This window comes from Theropithecus gelada, chromosome 18 (assembly GCF_003255815.1).
Source record: "Theropithecus gelada isolate Dixy chromosome 18, Tgel_1.0, whole genome shotgun sequence".
NCBI classification, from domain to species: Eukaryota; Metazoa; Chordata; class Mammalia; order Primates; family Cercopithecidae; genus Theropithecus; species Theropithecus gelada.
In genome coordinates, this window is record NC_037686.1 from 44,784,132 (window position 1) to 44,804,693 (window position 20,562).

The following is a 20,562-nucleotide window of genomic DNA, read 5'->3' on the forward strand; positions in this document are numbered from 1 at the left end:
CCTGACCTCGTGATCCGCCCGTCTCGGCCTCCCAAAGTGCTGGGATTACAGGCGTGAGCCACCGCGCCCAGCTCTTTGTGTAGTTTCATTACCACTTGAGATACAATTAAATTTGTTTTAGTTTTCAGTTTGAGGAAATTTGTTTTTCTTTTTAGTTTAACTTTAGTTTTGAGTATGTATAATTTTAAGCTGCATTAATAGAGTATAATCTTTTCAACACTGCCCAAAACATGACACATCTAGAATAATATGTTTATTCTTTTTGCCATATTTTAGGAATGACCAGCCTGGTATCAAGGGTGGGATGATACGAGTGGTTTACCCTGGATCTAGATGGCAGTAAGGGGATATATTGTGTATGTCTGTAAAGAATTTCAAAACTATAATAAAACTAACAAAATTTGGTCTGGGTTTTTATTCTCACCATGCACCAGCAATTCGCAATACTACCAGTGAGAAAGTACTTCTCCCTGCACTGACTGTGCTGCTAGGAAGCTTATTAGGCAGTGTGAGTATCCAAAGGAGAGTAACAAGACTGATGAGGAATCCAAAAACCATAGCCTATGAGAGGTGAACAGATTTTAACGTCAATCAGGGAAGAAAAGATGAAGAAATTCACAATTTCCTCATCTATTTAAAGACTGTAGTGTAAGGAAGTAAGTTAGACTTTGTGTACTGAATTCCAAGTTTCGTTACTGGGTAGAAGTTACAGAACAACTGGATTTAGCTTATTATGGGAAGAAGTTTTCTAATTGTTAGAATTTACATATCTGTAGAATGAGGCTATTTGTCAAATTAGAGAGTTCCTTTTCCCTTAAAGATGTATAGTAAGAGCAGTGTGAACATCTCACGAGGGTTGTTAGACGTTCTTCTGTGGATAGATCTTGCACAAGATGACCTCCTGGGCTCTCCCAGCCCTGTGATTCTGAGATCACAGTGCCCATTTTCAGGAACCCTCACTGTCTAGACCCATCCACTAAAATGAATCATCATCTTATTCATATCTAAGCCCCATTACAAGTTTATTAATATCATCCCTTTCAGTGGAAATGAGAAATATTTTATTCAGTTATGCTAATGTAATTAGCTCATAATGTTGTCAAATGCTTGAGAAGTTGAGACTGTAGTTCTGCTAAGTGTTTGATTCTCATATCAAATGTCATACCATCAGTGAAATCGTTCGTAACCACCAAAATTAACAATTAGTCCCTTCAGCCCCTCTTCCACCTTTATCATATTTTTTTTTGTTAACAAATTATCTTGTTTTTTTACTCACTGATTCTGAATCTCTCTCTATTTAAATGTGTATTCTGTGACAGCAGTCCTCAACCTTTGTTGCACTGGGGACCAGTTTTGTGGAATTCAGTTTTTCCACAGACAGGAACAGAATGGGGGATGGTTTTGGGGTGAAACTGTTCCACTTCAGATCAGATCATCAGGCATTAGATTCTCATGAGGAGCATACAACCTCGATTCCTCGCATGTGCAGTTCATAATAGGGTTTGCCTTCCTATGAGAATCTAATGCCACCACTGATCTGACAGGAGGTGGAGCTCAGGTGGTAATGTGAGCAATGGGGAGTGGCTCTGAATACAGATGAAGCTTCACTCATTCAGCTGCCACTCACTTCTTGCTATGTAGCCCAGTTCCTAACAGGCTTCAAAATGGGGGATGGGGCCCCTGGTTCTATGTGAGCGGAATCCATGTATCTTTTTGTACCACTGAATCCCAAGCATTTACTGTTGGTACATTTTTCTGTAAGGGAATCCATGTCTTTTGTTGGCTTTTAAAATGGCCACCTAAAAAATTTTAGAGTAATTTTGTCAAAATCAGATACAAACAGTTGAGATTTTGAATCCGGAAGGATAATGGCATTCTTTGTATTTTGTCTTCCCATCCAAAAACATGCTAGTTAGTATTTCTTCATTTATTCAAGATTTCTTTTATGCCAAATAGTTAACTTTGGTAATTTTCTTTATATAGGCCGTAAACATTTATTATTAATTTAATTTCTTGGTATTTTTAAGTCTACTAATGGATCTACTAATGAGCTTTCTCAAAGGAAGGAAGGGAGGGAAGAAGAAGGGAAATTGGAAAAGGATATACAGAATATTTGTATTAGTCTAGGTAAAGGTTAACCTGCCTCTGGTAATCTCATTTTTTTAAGTTCTTTAAGCATATAGATAATTAGGAAAATAAATTGGCCGGGTGCAGTGGCTCGTGCCTGTAATCCCAGCACTTTGGGAGACTGAGGTGGGTGGATTGCCTGAGGTCAGGATTTCAAGCCCAGCTTGACCAATATAGTGAAACCCCATCTCTACTAGAAATACAAAAGTTAGCTGGGCATGGTGGCATGCTCCTGTAGTCCCAGCTATTCAGGAGGCTGAGACAGGAGAATTTCTTGAACCCGGGAGAATAGCTTGAACCCGGGAGGCAGAGGTTGCAGTGAGCCAAGATTGCACCACTGCACTCCAGCCTAGGTGACAGAGCGAGACTCCGTCTCCAAACAAACAAAGTCAGAAAAAGTTGCTATGAAAATGTGTTATAATTTTATTTGATAAGTACTGCAAAATACATTATTAGAAAACTTAACCTTGGAATCTTTTTTAAGTATTACTCTTTTGTGGCTTTTGTCATCTTTTACAGACTTGAATGTTGTTCTAGGACAGAATATTATCATACTTTATTTTAGTGAAGCATAACTATATCAAATAACATTTCAGAACTATACATTGCACAATCTTGGACATTTTCTTGTAAGAAGGCATTAAGGAAATTTTATTTTTGTGAAAGTATAATTCTTAAGTAACAGTGACTGTTTTTTATGGGTTAGCTCCAGACCACATTTGCCTACTTCCCATGATCTTGTTTTTCTGATGTCCCAAGCTTTAAGTGTAGAGGTCAGAATGACATTTTAGGGCTCTAGGTTTGAATCTCGTAATCTTAAAATGGATATTATTCAGTTTATTAAAAAGACCAGTTCTATTTTTTTTTTCCAGATTAAAAATAAATTAGGCCGGGTATAGTGGCTTATGTCTATAATCCCAACACTTTGGAAGGCCAGGGTGGGTGGATCACTTGAGCCCAGGAATTTAAGAACAGACTGGGCAATAGAGTGAGACCCTGCCTCTACTACAAATTTTAAAAATTAGCTGAGTATGCTGGCACGCACCTGTGGTTCCAGCTACTTGGGAGGCTGAGGTAAGAGGATCTCTTGCCCAGGTAGTTTAGGCTTCACTGAGCTATGATCATGCCACTGCACTCCAGCCTGGGCGACATAATGAGATTCTGTCTCAAAAGAAAATAAAAAAAACCAGTTTTACCAAAAATAGTGCAAATAATTTTCATTTACCTTTAATTCACTTTCCCAGATGTTAAAATTTTACCACATTTGCTTTACTATTGTTTGTCTCTTTTTTTTGAAATGGTTGAGAATAAGTTTATAGACATGATACCCCATTACTAACTACTGCATGGTGTATTTCTTAAAAATAAGGATATTTATTAAAATCAGGAAATTAACATTAATAAAAACTATTTTAAGTAAAAAATGCCTTTTTTCCCCTCCAAGTCAGGGATCTGATACCAAAATCATGTTACATATAGTTGTCTTCTTTCATCTTTTTTAATCTGGAATGGTCCCTCAGTCTTTCTTTGTCTTTTATGGCCTTCAAAATTTGGAGAATACAGAACAGTTTTTTGTTTATTTGTAGAATGTCCCTCAATTTTGGTTTGTTTGATTTTTGGGGGATTAGATTTTGGCTATGCTGTGATCATATCAGGAGACACATGACATCTGCTTGCTTCGTGACTGATGATAATGTTAACTGTGATCCCTTGTTTAAAGTGCTGATGGTAAGCATTTTTCAAGAATATAGTTCTTGTATTTTCTTAAGTTTTTGCTCTCTTTTGGTGGATGGAGTCCTAGAATCCTTTCCAAGACTCAATAGAAACATCTCTTTAAATATAAGCCTACTTTAAAAGATTTTTAACTACTCTGTTTTGGAGATTAACAGCTTCTTAAGACTTTCTCTATTTTAGAGGGATTTTGTTGTGTCTAATAATCTGTCTCCCACTCTAGGTTGTAAGCTCCTTAAGGGTAGGAATTGTGTGTACATCATTCCCCACCCTGTCTTCAATGTCCAGCACTGTTCCCACATGCAGTAGATAGTAGTTACTACTTGACTGATTGGTTGTTTGATAGGCTAGTGGGTTGAATGGATGAATGGATTGTTCATTTGTGGAAATTTGCCCATGTCAAATCTTCTAACTTACTAGTTTTGAGTTCAACATACTTTAAAAATTACCTATCACCCTCTTGGTATTAATACTTTGATATAGTTTTGATGTAGTTCTTTAGACATGATTCTCAAGGACTAATAATAGCCAAGGCATATCACATGATATGTTCACTATTTTGTTGATTTGTCTTGTCAGATTGATTTTACATTCTCTTCTCTCTAGCTTGCTATTTTTAAATGGCCTGAAATGTGGCATCAGTGAAATTACTCTGACAATAATAGTGATAATTCTTATTGGTCCTCTTATTACTTTATTTTTTATAATATCACTTTAAAATCTTGGAGCAGTTTAAAATTTTTTACTTCTATGTTGTTCGCTTATGGGTTTGAGGCTTAGAGAGGTCATACACCCACTATTATAAAGCTGCCAATGGGTGAGCGGGATTTAGATTTCTAAGTCTTGTCTTTCTTTAAAAAATTTTATTTTTGCAAGCACTTCTCCAAAGGATTTCTAAGTTTTCTGACTTGCAATTCAGTGTTCTCTCTACCATAATCTCTTCCATATTGTAGTAGTATTATTGCCTGCTTGCCAGGAACGTATTCATAATACCGTGAAGAAAAAGTATTTTGTATCACTTTGTTCTACCAAGGCATATTTTATGTGGTTCACTAATGACAGCCTCATATTTTGAGACTTTTCTCCCAGTGAGTATGCCTTTTTCTCCACCAAATAGACTTTTTAAAGAGCAGTTTTAGGTTCACAGCAAAAGTGATCAGAAAGAATAGAGTTCCCATATTATTCCCTGGCCTCCAACCTCCCCCGCTATCAACATCCTGTGCCAGAGTGACATATTTGTTATAGTTGATGAACCTGCATTGACACATAATCATCCAAACTACATAGTTTACATTAGGGTTCACTCTTGCTGTTGTATATTCTTTGGTTTTTGATAAATGTATGTATCCACCATCATAGTATTAGTAGAGTAGCTTCACTGCCCTAAAAATCCTCTGTGCTTTGTGTATTCATCTATCCCTCCCCTCTAACTCCTGGCAACCCCTAATCTTTTTGCTGTCTCCATAGTTTTTCCTTTTCCAGAATGTCATATAAATGGAATCACACAATATGTAGCCTTTTGCAGATTGGTGGCTTTCACTTAGTAATTTAGGTTCCTCCATGTCTTTTCATGACTTGATAGCTCATTTTTTTAGCCCTAAATAATAATCCATCGTCTAGATGTACCACCGTTTATTTATTTATTCATCTACTAAAGGACACCTTGGTTGTTTTCAAGTGTGGGCAATTATGAATAAAGCTGCCATAAACACCTGTGTGCAGATTTTTGGGTGGATATAAGTTTTCAACTCTTTTGGATAAATTCTAAAGAGCACAGTTTCTGGATTGTATGGTAAGAGTATATTTAGTTTTATAAGAAGGTGCCGAACTGCCTTCCAAAGTAGCTATACCATTTTGCATCTCCACCAGCAGTGAATGAGAGTTCCTGCTGCTCCACATCCTCGCCTGCATTTGGTGTAATCCATGCTCTGGATTTGGGCCATTCAAATAGTCTGTGGTGGTGTCTCATTGTTTGAATTTGCATTTTCCTCGTGATGTATGATGTTAAACATCTCTTCATATGCTTATTTGCCATCTGTATATCTTCTTTGATGAAGTGTCTGTTTAGATCTTTTGCCCATTTTTTATTCTGATTGTTCATTTTCTTTTTTATCTTTTCATTCTGACAGTTTTTTTTCTCGGGCACCATCTAGTGAAGATACACAGAAAGCTTTGAGGACATAAAGAATGATTTATTTTTTCAAAGGAAAACTCCTCTCTTTCTGTTTCTCTCCTTTTACCTTTGTCTTTCAGTTATACCTGCCGCCACTTGCGGAGATATGTTTATGTGTTGGACAAACTGTATTTCCCCCACTCTCACTGTTCTACGCTTCAGCATTGCTTCTCGACCCTCAGTGACAATGGAGAGGAACTCTTGTCTTTAACTTGCTCTCACATTCTCAGATCCTATGCTTCCAGGTTATTAACCTCTGCTGTCCATTTACTGCATGCTGCATGTTGTATATGACTGATAATTGCATGTTTTAATAAGACATGTGTCAATTAAATTATTAAAGAGAACATTTATATTTGAGATGGTACTAAATAATTTTTTTAAGTAATAGCTGGATTTTGTTTCCTTACACATGTCTTCTTAAGTAATTTATATTATGTTTCATGGAAGAGAGGAAAGCGTTCAACCACGGAATTGTCCGTATAAACTTGCCAGAACTATTTTTTTTTTTTTTTGAGATGGAGCCTGGCTCTGTCGCCCAGGCTGGAGTGCAGTGGTGCAATCTCAGCTCACTGCAAGCTCCGCCTCCTGGGTTCACACAATTCTCCTGCCTCAGCCTCCCAAGTACCTGGGACTACGGGCATCCACCACTACGCCCGGCTAATTTTTTGTATTTTTAGTAGAGACGGGGTTTCACCGTGTTAGCCAGGATGGTCTCAATCTCCTGATCTTGTGATCTGCCCTTCTCGGCCTCCCAAAGTGCTGGGATTACAGGCGTGAGCCACCGCGTCTGGCCTAAACTTGCCAGAACTATTCTATACCTCATTGCATTTGGGAATCTTTTGATTTAATTTATAGCAGTTGGAGTGCTCTGATTTTTATAAGAAATAGACTCTACAGTTACTATGACCTTTGAGTTCTCCTTCATGCAAGCACACCTGAGAGCTAGCTGTAGGATTTCACCTATGTTCTGATAGAAGTGCATTCAGTTGAGCAGATTGATTTTACAGGAAGGCAGAAATTATACTATTGGGGTTTCGTATTTTTTACTCATTTTATTTACATACAGAGTGGCTATAAAATCATATAAAATCAGCAGGTTGCAGTGTGTCATGGATGAATGTAAATTAAACATAATGATGGTGGGTGGAGGAAGAAAGAGACAAGCTGTCAATCTCGAATATCAGAGAAAATCAACACCTGCTGTTTTGTGTGTATCATGCACCAAAATAGAGGGCAGTATGACATTACCGCTTTGTGCTTTGCAGTTAACATTTTTAACACACTTTTTTTTTTTTCTAAATAAGAGATGACTTATACCAGCTCTATACTGTTAGCTAGATATGATGATTTAAGGCAATATCTTCACTGCCAGATGATTTAGATGAAGAAGGAGAAAATTCCATGACAACCTTAACCAGAAATTAGCAAACATTTAGAATTTAAAATAGACCTTTTCAGATGATGAAACATATAAAACTTCAGACTATACATAATATCTAAGTGAAAACACTTGATTGCTAGGAAAGGAAAGCAGTCTGGTGTGTAAATTAACAGAGACTTTTCTTAGTAGCAGAAAGATTTTACAGACTCATGATGATGTTGATCAGCCTCTTATCAAGTCAGTGTGGATACTTTTGAGAAATAAAAAGCTCAGGGATAGAAAGGCAGGTGAAAATAATAGAATTAACTCTTAAGTATGTAATGTTAGAAGAATTTATCAAATTTAGCAAACTAAACCCAGTGACTTTCCACTGGCTTATGTAAAGTGAGGGAATATCAGGTAAGTTGCATGATATTCTTAGGAATTGGAGACAGAGTGTGTCTGGTTTCGAGGAATGAGGAGAACTGCTGCTGATCATTGAACTTCTGAAATGTGCAGCATAATTGACCTCTCTTCTCTTTTCTTTTCTTTTCTTTCTTTCCTTCCTTCTTTCCTTCCTTCCTTCCTTCCTTCCTTCCTTCCTTCCTTCCTTCCTTCCTTCCTTCCTTCCTACCTACCTACCTTCCTTCCTACCTTCCTTCTTCCTTCCTTCTTTCTTTCTTTTCTTTCTTTCTTTCATCTTGCTCTGTCACCCGCCCAGGCTAGGCTTCAGTGACTCAATCTCAGCTCACTGCAACCTCTGCCTCCCTGGTTCAAGCAATTCTCCCACCTCAGCCTCCTGAGTAGCTGGGATTACAGGTGTGCACCGCCATGCCTGGCTAATTTTTATATTTTTAGTAGAGTTGGGGTTTCACCATGTTGGCCAGGCTAGTCTCGAACTCCTGACCTCAAGTGATCTGCCCTCCTCAGCCTCCAAAGTGTTGGGATTACAGGCATGAGCCACTACACCCGATCGACCTTACTCTTATTTACTAGTGTATCATCAGGACTCTCCACAAAACCAATAGGAGATTTTATATGTAAGTGGAGAGAGAGAGACAGAGACAGAGCTATTTTGGGAATTGGCTTTGGCGATTGTAGGGGCTTGCAAGTCTGAAATCTGTAGGGCAGGTTGGCAGCCTGGAAATTCAGGTAAGCCTTGATGTTGCAGTCTCAAATCCTAAATGCACAGGGCAGGCCATCAGACAAGTGACTCAGTCAGGATTTTTATGCTGTGGTCGTCAGACAGAATTCCTTCTTCCTCGGGAAACCTGTCCCTTTAATAGCTTCAACTGATTGGGTGAGTCCCATTCACGTTACAAAAGGTACTCTGCTTTCCTTAAAGTCAGTGGATCATAAATGCTAATCACATCTGCAAATACCTTCACAGCAACATCTAAACTAGTGTTTGACCAAACAACTGGGCACAATAGTTTAGCCCGGTTTACACATAAAATTCATTATCACACTATGCTTCTCCTCTGTGTTCTTTGTTACCACATATCTATTCCATGTGTTTTTCTTTGTGTGTATCCTATCCTGTCATAGGTATCCTTTGGTTTTGTGGAAACTATAAGCCTTCTGGGGGTAAACACTATATCCTGTTCATTGTTATACATCATATAGCATGTCATTCCCGGCACATCGTTAACCCTTATTAATACAGCTGGCAGCAGATTTTAGCATTCATCGTTGGGACAGAGGCCCCTGTCTTTTTTCTCCTGGAGTCACACTCCTCACGTAGCAGGAGCAGACAGGAGACAGAAATACACAATCAGCTGGGAAAATAAAAGGAAATGAAAGAAAAAGGAGAAGGAAGACAAAGTAGGGAAGAACAAAAGTTAAAAAATGAGAGGAGAAAGATGGAGACACAAGTGGCGAAAGCAGCGTCCATATTCCTGAGCCCCCTTCCCCTGATTCCCAGCAGAGTTCAGCCAAGACTCAGTTTCTGAGCCAGTGTAGAATTTATTCTGCATTTTCTATTTTCCTCTTTCAACACCTTTCCTGGAACCCCCTCATTCCTTACCCACTTGGATTTCTCAGTACTCTCAGCTAGAGTTTAAGGTATGAAGCCTCCAAAGGGCATTTTTTCAATACCAAGCCCTCCTGAGGCCCTGCCCATTTTTTTTCTGAACAACAGAGAAGAAATACATGTTAATATAGTGTAGTGACTAGGGGCATGGGCTCTGGAGTTAAGGCTTCCTCCCCATACCCGCAACCAGCTTTCACTCCTTTTCTTACCACTTGCAGTCTGGGATGGGACAGAGGACACTGTTCTATTCAGGACGGACCTGAATAGATTTGCATAAAAGGAATTATCTGGCCACCTTCTCTTGCTGTGTTCCTTTGCAGGTGACAAACATTTTGCATACACAGTGACACATGGCCAAGTGGAGTGTAGTCCCTGCAGGTGAGAGATTTTCTTCAACAGAACTCCATTAATATAGAGAGACAAACTAAGCCAAATGTCTGAATGGAGCAATCACAGACTCACTTAAAATCAAATAACTTTTGGTTATGCAGAATTTAAAAATGTAAGTCAGTTTCTAGAGAGAAATATAAACTTATTTCTTAAAAAAGAACTTTACCAGCCGGGCACGGTGGCTAATGCCTATAATCCCAGCACTTTGGGAGGCCGAGATGGGTGGATCACGAGGTCAGGAGATCGAGACCATCCTGGCTGACAAGGTGAAACCCTGTCTCTACTAAAAATACAAAAAAATTAGCCAGGCGTGGTGACACACGCCTGTAGTCCCAGCTACTCAGGAGTCTGAGGCAGGAGAATCACTTGAGCCCGGGAGACAGAGGTTGCAGTGAGCCAAGATCGCGCCACCGCACTCAAGCCTGGGTGACGGAGCAAGACTCCGCAAAAACAAACAAACAAAAACTACCTTAGTCTCACATGACCTACTGCTATAGATAGAAGTCTCATTCCACTGCAAACTTCTTCCAAATGTAAGAATTGGTTTTACAGCATCCCTGAAAGAGAGCACTTCTGTGTGCTGCTTACCTCGGAAGGCTGTAAAGCTCTTGCTGTTTCATTTTTAGAAAGATTAGAATATGTTAAGCCTGCCTGCAAATAATTTTTATATATTGGCTATAGCTCTGTGCTTTAGAGAAACACACAAATGTATAAACTCTGCTGTCTACGAGGTACCCTTAGGTTTTTGAAAACATCTGTCATTGACTCCCCTTAATTTTTGTTCTCCTCAGCTTAAATACCTTGGCCATTTAATCTGTTCCTGACAACAGATGATTTTTAGATTATGCAGTCTTTTTATTATCTTCTTGGATGATTGATAGTTCCCATCATAAAATTTGATATCCAGAATTGGATATTTCAGTATATTTTATAATTTAAAAATATGAATTATAAAATTATAGTTATAAAGTAGATGTATTTTTTCTCATCCACTATGGCAATCTGTAATAAATTATACTCTTAATTTGTCCTAAGACTGGAGTGATCTTTAAAAACAGGCACACCTTGACTCATATAGAATTACCAGATCTTTTTCACACAAAAACACATTTCTCTAGATTTGTACATTTAATTATTTGAATGTAATTGCAGGGCTTTACATTTGTTCTTGTTTAAATGTAATGGATTGAGGCCAGGAGTGGTGACTCACACCTGTAATCCCAGCAGTTTGGGAGGCTGAGGCGGGTGGATCACCTGAGGTCAGGGTTTCAAGACCAGCCTGGCCAACATGGTGAAACCCTGTCTCTACTAAAAATACAAAAAATTAGCCGGGCGTCATGGTACATACCTGTAGTCCTAGCTACTTGGGAAGCTGAGGCAGGAGAATCGCTTGAACCCAGGAGGTGGAGGTTGCAGTGAGCCAAGATCACGCCACTGCACTCCAGTCTGGACGACAGAGTGAGACTCCGTCTCAACAAATAAAACAAATAAATATATGTAATGTATTGAGATTTTTCTTGTTTCTGAGTCACACTTTATGAAGCCATAAGCCTTTCAGACCTGTTAGCTCCTCCATTTTACCCCCAGAAGCATGGAAATCAGCTCTCAAATTACCAACCTCGGATTTGACTTCTCTAGAAATCAAATTTAGAATTTTGAGTAAGCACTTGAGAATTTCATTTCATTGCTAGGCTTTTTTGGTTTGTGTGTGGACTTCAGTTGCCAATTGAGGTTTACTTAGTGCTTTTGAGAATGATTGTGATATGGTCAAAGCATGCTACTTCTGATGACTGTCATGCATTTAAGTGAATCTGAGAGGAAAGAATCTGAATTTAGGTAATAGACCAACACTGCTTAGAGTTCCACATCCAATTTTAAGTTCTACTTTCTTAGGTTTCAGGGTGGAGTGGTGAATACGTTTTGTGAGAAATCTGTGAAGTAAGAAAGTACCTATTTGTCTTTATTTTTACTTCACATACTTTGCTGATGTCAAAAATATAGCTGCTACTATTGTTTTAATTGGGGCTGAAGCAAGGAAAAATGAAGAGCTAAGTTTAGTGTTGAGTTAATTCTGTTGCAGTGGCACAATTTATTTTGAGTTACTATTAACTAGGCTCTTCAGATTGTTGCTGCTTGATGAGAGAAAGCTGAGAAACAGCATCAGAAATGTTTTAAAATTATTTTCTAACACACATTGAGTTAAAAACATTGTTCTCTTCTTATAAAGTAAAGCATGTTAACACTGAAGTCCTTGACTAGTTAATACTTTGCCAAGATCAATGGTTCCTGACCTTTTGGGGCTCATAACTCTTCTACAATCTATTAAAAATTATGGACTCGCTTCAAAAAACAGAAAAAGGAGTTTTTGCCTCTAAATTTTACATGGACCTGATTTAGGTAGAATTTTAGATATAGCTGCTGTGTAAAAGAGAGACTCCCCTGCCCAAATAATAGTGGCTTAAAGAAGCAAATGGAAGTTTACTTCTCAAGTAAAAGTATGAGCTGATGTGGCAGCTCTGCCCCATACAATTTTCAAGACCCAGAGTTCTTTTCTCTTGTGTTCCACCACCCGTCATGTGTTGCTCTGACCAAAAGGTCTCAAATGCCTCACCACAAGCTCTGCATTTCAGACAGCAGAAGTTGGATGTAAATTTCCATTTTAAGGGCATCACACATCCCTTTGGCCAAAAGATTGCCATAGGACTACCCAGTGTGTGTGGTAAGCTGGAAATAAAGTTTTTAGCTAAGTGGCCATGTGGCCTGCTAAGTATTCTGCTGTTGGGTAAGAAGGGAAGATGGTTATAGGGACAACTAACCATCTTTGCCATACAATCAAGAGTTCCTGTCCTGAGTAATTAACAAATGCTTACTCAGTGATAACCGTGTGATTAATCCTGTGCCAAACAGCAAGAGGGGTTCACAGTGAAGACAGAAAGATGATACCATTGGGAAAAAATCATTACCCTGTACTGTTAAATATAAAATTAGTAACATATAAAAAAGTGATCTCTTCTGACAAGAGAATCTGAAGTGGTCTAAAACAGAATTATTTGAGCAGGAACTAAGAATAGATAATGTTCTATTACCAGAGTAGGCATGGAAAACTCAAGTGCGGAAGTTCACATATGGGAGAGCACATGACATATGCTGGGGCAGTAATAGGATGTTTGGCAAAAGCAGATTTATCTGTGATGTTAATCAATATTGCAATGAGTTACATTTGCTAGGGCCAGACTCCCGAGGGCCTTGAATGCTAGGCCAGGTCATTTCACATGTTTTATTTTGGTTTTGACTTTTTTTGTTTGTGTATGATTTTGGTAGCCCATTGAGTTTTACTTAGTGCTTTTGAGCGTGACTGTGATGTGGTCAAAGCATGCTGCTTCTGGTGACTGTTGTGCATTTAAATGAACCTGAGGGGAAAGAATCTGAATTTAGGTAATAGACCAACACATAGACTACCCGATTGTGGCAGTAGAGATGAAAAAAGAAGGACTTAATGGAGGTGAACTTTGAAAAAAAATGAAGTGAAGAATGATATTGAGAGAGTATTTTTCAATATTGAAATGGTATAGTATGAAATATTAGTAGGAACTGTGTTATTACTTCTATGCATGTAGTTAGTTCCTATCAACATGGCAAATATTTAGTATGTATCATTTGTGTGGTTTATATTTTATACTGTAAGAGGAGTGTGCTAGGAGAATTCTTGTTACCGATACTCAATATTAAAAGCTTTGTGTAATCAGTTGGTAAAAGAATGATTTTTTAAGAGTGAAGATTTTTTTAACTGTCCAACCATTTTAAAATTGGTTATACTAAAGATATGGCATAATACGTGATTCTGGATTATTTTCCAGTCATACAATGCGATCCAAAGCATGGCGATTCAAGAGATCTGTTTCACAACATGGTGATTATTGTTAATAACAAGCAAGATATTGTATACACGAAAATTGCTAAGAGAGTAGATCTTTAAGTGTTCTTACCACAAAAAAGTATGTGATGCAATGAATATATTAATTCACTTGATTTAATAATTTCCACAATGTATACATATATAAAAACATGTTGTACATCATAAATATATATAATTTTTGTCAATGAAAAAAATTTTTAGTAATGAAGATAGTGAATTCTATAAAGAAATATGTTAGAAGTATTTACCAAAAGTCACTAAAATGTTAATATATTGGAATTTATCTTAAGGGAAGAACTTAACCTACAGAAAGAGTTATATTTAGGAACAAAATAAAAGAATGGGCCACTAAACTGTATCGTATCAACTCAATGGACTAGCATATAACCATTAAAATATTATAAAGAAAAATAAGTAGAAATATGGAAAACATTTGACATGTTTATGAAAAAAGAATATAAACATATACTGCTATTTTGTATTTTTAGTAGTTATATTTGACATATTGTTTAATGAAAAAAGAATATAAAATTATATATGGCTATTAAAACAACTACATAAAAATTATGTGTGTGTCCAAAAACCAGATAATGTATAAAAATAGCTGTGGAACAATAGTAAAATATACGTGACATTTCTTTTTTAAATAATTTAAAATTTATCTTTTACAAATTAAAAAAATTATGCAAATCTAAGTAAATTTTTTCTCTCTCTTTTCTCTACCCTCCTCCGAACCACCGCCAAGTTACTTGTGTGTCTTTGGATTTTCTTTTATTTTTTCCCTCTACTAACATAATGTAATGCCACTTTATTAATAGGCAAAGAACTGCAGTGGTTTACAGGATTAGATAGGAGTTCCCCAGTATGATCACAGAGAATTTCTCCCATGGTTTATTTTAGAACTTTTATAGATTTGCTTTTTTTTTTTTTGCTTTTTTTTTGCTTTTCTTTTTAACTGAACGGATTTATAATTCTAAATAAGTGTGACATGAAATCATTTCTATATCTAAACTGTAGCACTTTCAAATTTAGGAATATTTTTACCCATTTGTCATGTCTTTTATACTGTGCTTTAAAAAAAAAAAAATCACATCTGGTGCCATTTTATTGCTTTCAAAGGATTGCATCTTCAGTCTAAATCTAAGACAAAACTCTAATGAGTTTCCTCAAAAGAAGTTTTAAAAATTGCTGGAATGGTCTTGTCTACTCGCAATATGCTACTCACTAAATCTGTAATGAATAAATACTTGAAGCTATAGTCATAATTTTTCATGCATATGATACTGTCTTAATAATTCTGTTGTGGCTGTGTGCTTTATTGATTTCTGTGCCACTTCTGTGGCATGAAATGAAATGTATTATCCCACTTAAACCATTATGGTTTCCTTTTGAATTACATATTCACTACTTGATCCTGTCATCAAGCCTATTCCATTTTCTATAATGTGATATTCAGTCTTAAAGATTTACAGCATTAGTACTCAGTGCAGTATAAGTCAAAATAGGACAAGTAAATTCAGATCAGAAAAGTTGGTAAGAAAATATAATAGATACATTTTAAAAAGTTGTTCTTCTAACTTAGTATGTTTCTGGTTTGGGGTTTTTCTTTTTTTCAAGAACCATGGGAATGAATTGTTTACATGCATTCTAGGGGAGAGGGGAAGGCACAGTTTGAGTAACTTCACCATCTTCTTTATTTGACCCCAACAGATGAGCTAGGTAGCGCAGCCCCACCCTCTTCTTTTGACTTCTGTGACAGCGTACTCCTGGCTTTCTTCCCTCCCTTTTGCTGTTTCTTTTTATGCTTTTTGGTTTTAAACATTAGAACTTTTAAAAAGCTTGTTCCTACTTAAAGTCTTACCTTATGCATTTGCATCAATTTCTATGACTGTATATGACGTCCGCGTGCCAATATGTTCCAAATTGATAATCCAGCTGAAACTCTGAGCCCTTGTCCTATCCTGAGAGCTGCCTTACTGTTAACGTCAACACTCATACCTCACATGTCCCATCTCCCAAGAGAACTCTTAAGCTTTCTCCGTAAACCTTTTCATCTCCATGAATGGTGCCTGTATCCATCAAGTTGCTTCTGCCTACCACCTAAGAGTCATCAGCGTTTTCTCCTCACCCGCTGTTTCCATCCTCACTACATCCATTTCAGTTCTCTATCCAAAGTATAAATCAAATCCGTCCTTTTTTTTCTCTGTTACTACTGCCAGTCCCTCTAGCTCAGACAGTCCTTATCACACACCTGGACTCCTGCCTCGTCCTTTTCCTCAAGTTGTGTCACCCCACCCTTGCCCCTAATTCCTGATCTAGCAAGCATCTTGATAGATTCTAAGTCACATGTCCCTTCCTTGCTTAACCCTTTAGTGACTTTTCTTTGCCCTTAGGATGCTACATTCTCTAGCCATATCAATTGTGTTTTCTCTTCCAGGAGTTGCTCGCCCCTTTTCTCTCCCAGGATTTTTTGCATGTTCTTTCCTGTCTTTTCCCTTCTCCATATTTTCTTACATTTGTCACTTCCTCAGACAGGTTTTCCTTTATCCAAAACGTTGTTATGTTAATATTGTGGTTCCTCTCACATGCCGCTCCCCGCACTCTCTCACTCTTGATGTCGCTCTCACTCTAAGAGTAGACTGTTAGTTCCATAAGGGCAGAAAATGTGTGTGTGTATGCATATGTGTGTGTGTGTGTGTGTGTGTAACCACTGATCCCTAGCACTTAATATGATACTTGGGTATTCAATAGGTGCTTCATATTTGCTGAGAATGGGTAATTTTGTTTTGCTGAAATGAACTTAACTTTTTGCAGACTTGTTTAGTCTACTAATCACTTTTCAAGAGACTTAGAGAAGCAGTAAAGTGTGATCCTGTTATAAAGCTACTGTGTCTTAAAAGTAGCATTCAAGGCCAGGTGCAATGCAGTGGCTCACGCCTCTAATCCCAGCACTTTGGGAGGCCGAGGCAGGTGGATCACCTGAGGTCTGGAGTTCCAGACCAGCCTGGCCAACATGATGAAACCCCATCTCTACTGAAAATACAAAAAATTAGCCAGATGTGGTGTGGGTGCATGTGATCTCAGCTACTCAGGAGACTGAGGCAGGAGAATCACTTGAACCCAGGAGGTGGAGGTTGCAGTGAGCCGAGATCACACCACTGCACTCCAACTTGGGCAAGAGAGCGAGGCTCTGTTTAAAAAAAAAGAAAAAAAAAAGCATTTAAGAGAGCATAATTAGATAATGAAATATTTGGTTGTAGTTCTCTGGTTATAGTTTCTACAGATGTGCAGTAAAACTACCTGAGTAAAGAAAAGCTCCTTAAGTCTTCTTGAACATGCAGAATTGCACTGCTTTTCCTCCCAGTAAAATAATTGACAAATTTTCCACTTATTGAAATTATCCGATAACCATGACCATCAAGGCAATATCAACTTACTTTGAAAGAGTCCTCCTGAAAACACGAAACTTTTTATTGTGGATGTATCTATGGTGTTGGTTGGGTAGGGTGCTTTGGCTTCAATTCTGGGTAGATGCAGTAGCATAGATTCTCTATGATTTCCTCAGCTAGGAGGGGAGGATAGGGAGAGGCTGGTTAATGAATACAAAATTATAGCTAGCTAGGAAAAGTGAGTTTTCATGTTCTGTGGTACTGAAGGGTGAATATGGTTAACTTTAATTTATTGTATATTCTCAAAAAACTAGAAGAGAGAATTTTGAATGTTCACAACACAAAGAAATGATAAATATTTGAGGTGATGGCTATTCTAATTACCCTGATTTGATCATCATCCATTGTATACACATATAGAAGTATCACTCTGAATCGCATAAATATGTACAGTTATAATGCATTAAATAAAAAGGAGAAAACTTAATCTTAAAGTAACACAGTACTTTGAGTAGACAGTGAACTGAACTAACAATTACATCTTGTTAGATAATAATAAAGTGTTGGGAAAATAGATACATAAATGACCATTAATTAAAGAAATCAAAAGCTTGAAAAAAATTATAAAATAACATTTACTCTGCTAGCTTCAGCTAACCAGAAGAGCACAGAGGGGAAAGCAAAATTATTTTACATTAAATTTTGCCTCTTGAAATTTAAACACAAAATTGGAAAACAATTTGAAAATAGAGTAGTCCTAGCAAGCTTTACCATCACCACTCACTCCCCCAAAAAGTTTTCCTTTGGCATAAGTAAATTATGGAGGCTAATGACTGCAATAGTAGTAACAGAGTAAAGTTTCAGGAATATAGGTAAAATATAAGAAAATATGTATTTATGTATATTAAAAATACCATTTAACTTTTTAATTCAAAATAACTTAGCAGAAAAGTAAATAAATTTGTACTACACCTGGAAATATTTTTAAAAATTTTTTTTGTGTTACTTATAAGAGTATTGTTAAGATTTATTGGAGACTAACAGTAACATTAAAACCCCACCCAGAATAAATTTTAGATTACTAGCCTGCCACCGTGATCTGCACTAAAATGTCACCAGTAGTATCATTCAAAAATGGAAGAAATTAAGTCAGTAACTAAAAATATAACAAAAATACTTATTAACTGGATGTTTAATCTGTAAGAAGGATGTCATAAGAATTTTGGCATATGGAAGCAATGTAAGAATAGGACCTTAGGAAAGAACAATATGAAATTCATATTTGATCCAAAAAATGTAGTAGATCCTTTTTTCCCACCAGACGCTTCTAGGTATAGATCGCATTGGTGAAGGGGGCACTCAAGTCTCAGCTGATGTAGAGTGTGTAGGTGTGGGTGTGTAGGTGTGACCAGAATTCCTGAATATGAACACGCTAAATAACAAATTAAAATTTCTCATGCAGTTTAAATATGTGTATGGAGGATTTGGATTGGATACAAAATTCCTCAAGTTGGATGCTCTTCTCCTGGGCTGCCATTTGCAGGGAATTTCATGTACATATTCAGACATGCAGACTTGCACAACTGCTTATTATAGAAATATTCTTTGTTACTAAATGTCTAACAGACTTAAACATACAGGGTTTCCGTATATGGAGAAAAGTGATTCCACCCACTCCATGCCCTGGCATGTCATGATGCCAGCCTTAGATTTATTTGACTTCCAAAATTTAAATAGACAGTGATGTAAATCAGAAGTTAATGTTTCACCTGCTGGCACTAAGTAACTAAATCATCACACTGGTGACGAGGAAGGTAAATCCTTTTCAGTTTGGCTACAGAATGGAAATGGCATTTATTCCAATATAATCTGAGTTATATTGACAACAGAATGATTTATTTCTATGTTATAAAAGATGAGGAAGGAAAGGAGAATACAGAGAAGTTAAATGGTTTGGCAGTGATCACACAACAAACCAAAGTAGAATCCAAGTCTCTCTGGAGTCCCTTCTCTGATCAAAGTTTCATCTTATTGAATGTCACAGCATTATAAAGTGAGATAAATGTATCTCACCACACATGTGCCTAGTGAATTATTCTCAGTAGATAGCTTCTTCTATTTTTAAAAATGTTGTTCTGAGATTTTAAAATTTCAGTTCTATTCTCTTATGTTTTTTTTTTTTTTTTTTTTTTTTTTGAGACGGAGTCTTGCTCTGTTGCCCAGGCTGGAGTGCAGTGGCGCAATCTCGGCTCACTGCAAGCTCCGCCTCCCGGGTTCACGCCATTCTCCTGCCTCAGCCTCCCGAGTAGCTGGGACTACAGGCGCCCGCCGCTGCGCCCGGCTAATTTTTTCTATTTTTAGTAGAGACGGGGTTTCACCATGGTCTCGATCTCCTGACCTTGTGATCCACCCGCCTCGGCCTCCCAAAGTGCTGGGATTACAGGCGTGAGCCACCGCGCCCGGCCCTCTCTTATGTTTTAAAAACGTTCTTACAGATTTGAGCTAAAATGGGAATCGAAGAGTGACTTTGGCATTTTTCCATGACTATTCTTGTATTGATATTAAATTGGCATCACACGTGTTCCAGGAGGGCACTTGTTTTGCACAACAGTTCTACAAACTAGCTGTCTATAAGAGGCAGTTCATTAAAAATTAATTTTTTTTTTTTTTTTTTTTTTTTTTTGAGACGGAGTCTCGCTGTGTCGCCCAGGCTGGAGTGCAGTGGCGCGATCTCGGCTCACTGCAAGCTCCGCCTCCCGGGTTCACGCCATTCTCCCGCCTCAGCCTCCGAGTAGCTGGGACTACAGGCGCCCGCCACCACGCCTGGCTAGTTTTTTGTATTTTTAGTAGAGACGGGGTTTCACCATGTTAGCCAGGATGGTCTCGATCTGCTGACCTCGTGATCCACCCGCCTCGGCCTCCCAAAGTGCTGGGATTACAGGCTTGAGCCACCGCGCCCGGCCAAAAAAAAAAAATTAATTTTTAAATGAACTTTAGATGTATGGATTTTTTTTAAAGGCTACATATTAGAGAAAGCATGCATACAAAATATTTTTTTTGCCCAGTAATGGTGATAATGGCTAATATTTATTGAACTCTTACTCTGCAGTAGCCAGTGTTCCAGTTATTAACTCTTTATTTAAATTTTTAAAAATTTTATTTTTATTGTCTATTGACAAATTACAGTTATATATATTTATGGGGTGCAAGATGGTGTTAAGATTTTTTAATACAATGTGGAAAGATTAAGTTAAGCTAGTTAGCATATCCATCACCTCACTATTTAACATTTTTTTGTGACGAGAACATTAGAGATTTACTGTTAGTGATGTTGAAATGTATATAACAATTATATTCACCATGCTGTGCGATTGATCTAAAAAAGAATCAAACTTATTCTTCCTGCCTAGCTGAGGCTTTGTACCCTTTGACTGTAATCTC

The 20,562-nt window shown here is 37.5% G+C and overlaps 1 protein-coding gene across 3 annotated transcripts in view; it reads left to right on the forward strand.

Annotated features, from left to right (window-relative positions):
• Nucleotides 1-20,562, forward strand: part of DYM (dymeclin) — a 405,816-nt gene that overhangs the window by 233,956 nt on the left and 151,298 nt on the right. For 2 of the 3 annotated variants that reach the window (XM_025365065.1, XM_025365066.1), the window contains one exon: nt 6,112-6,276. The exons of the other annotated variant lie outside the window; for it this stretch is intronic. In XM_025365065.1, the coding sequence (XP_025220850.1) occupies nt 6,112-6,276 (165 nt within the window). The remainder of the gene's footprint in view (nt 1-6,111; nt 6,277-20,562) is intronic. 3 annotated transcript variants of the gene reach the window in all.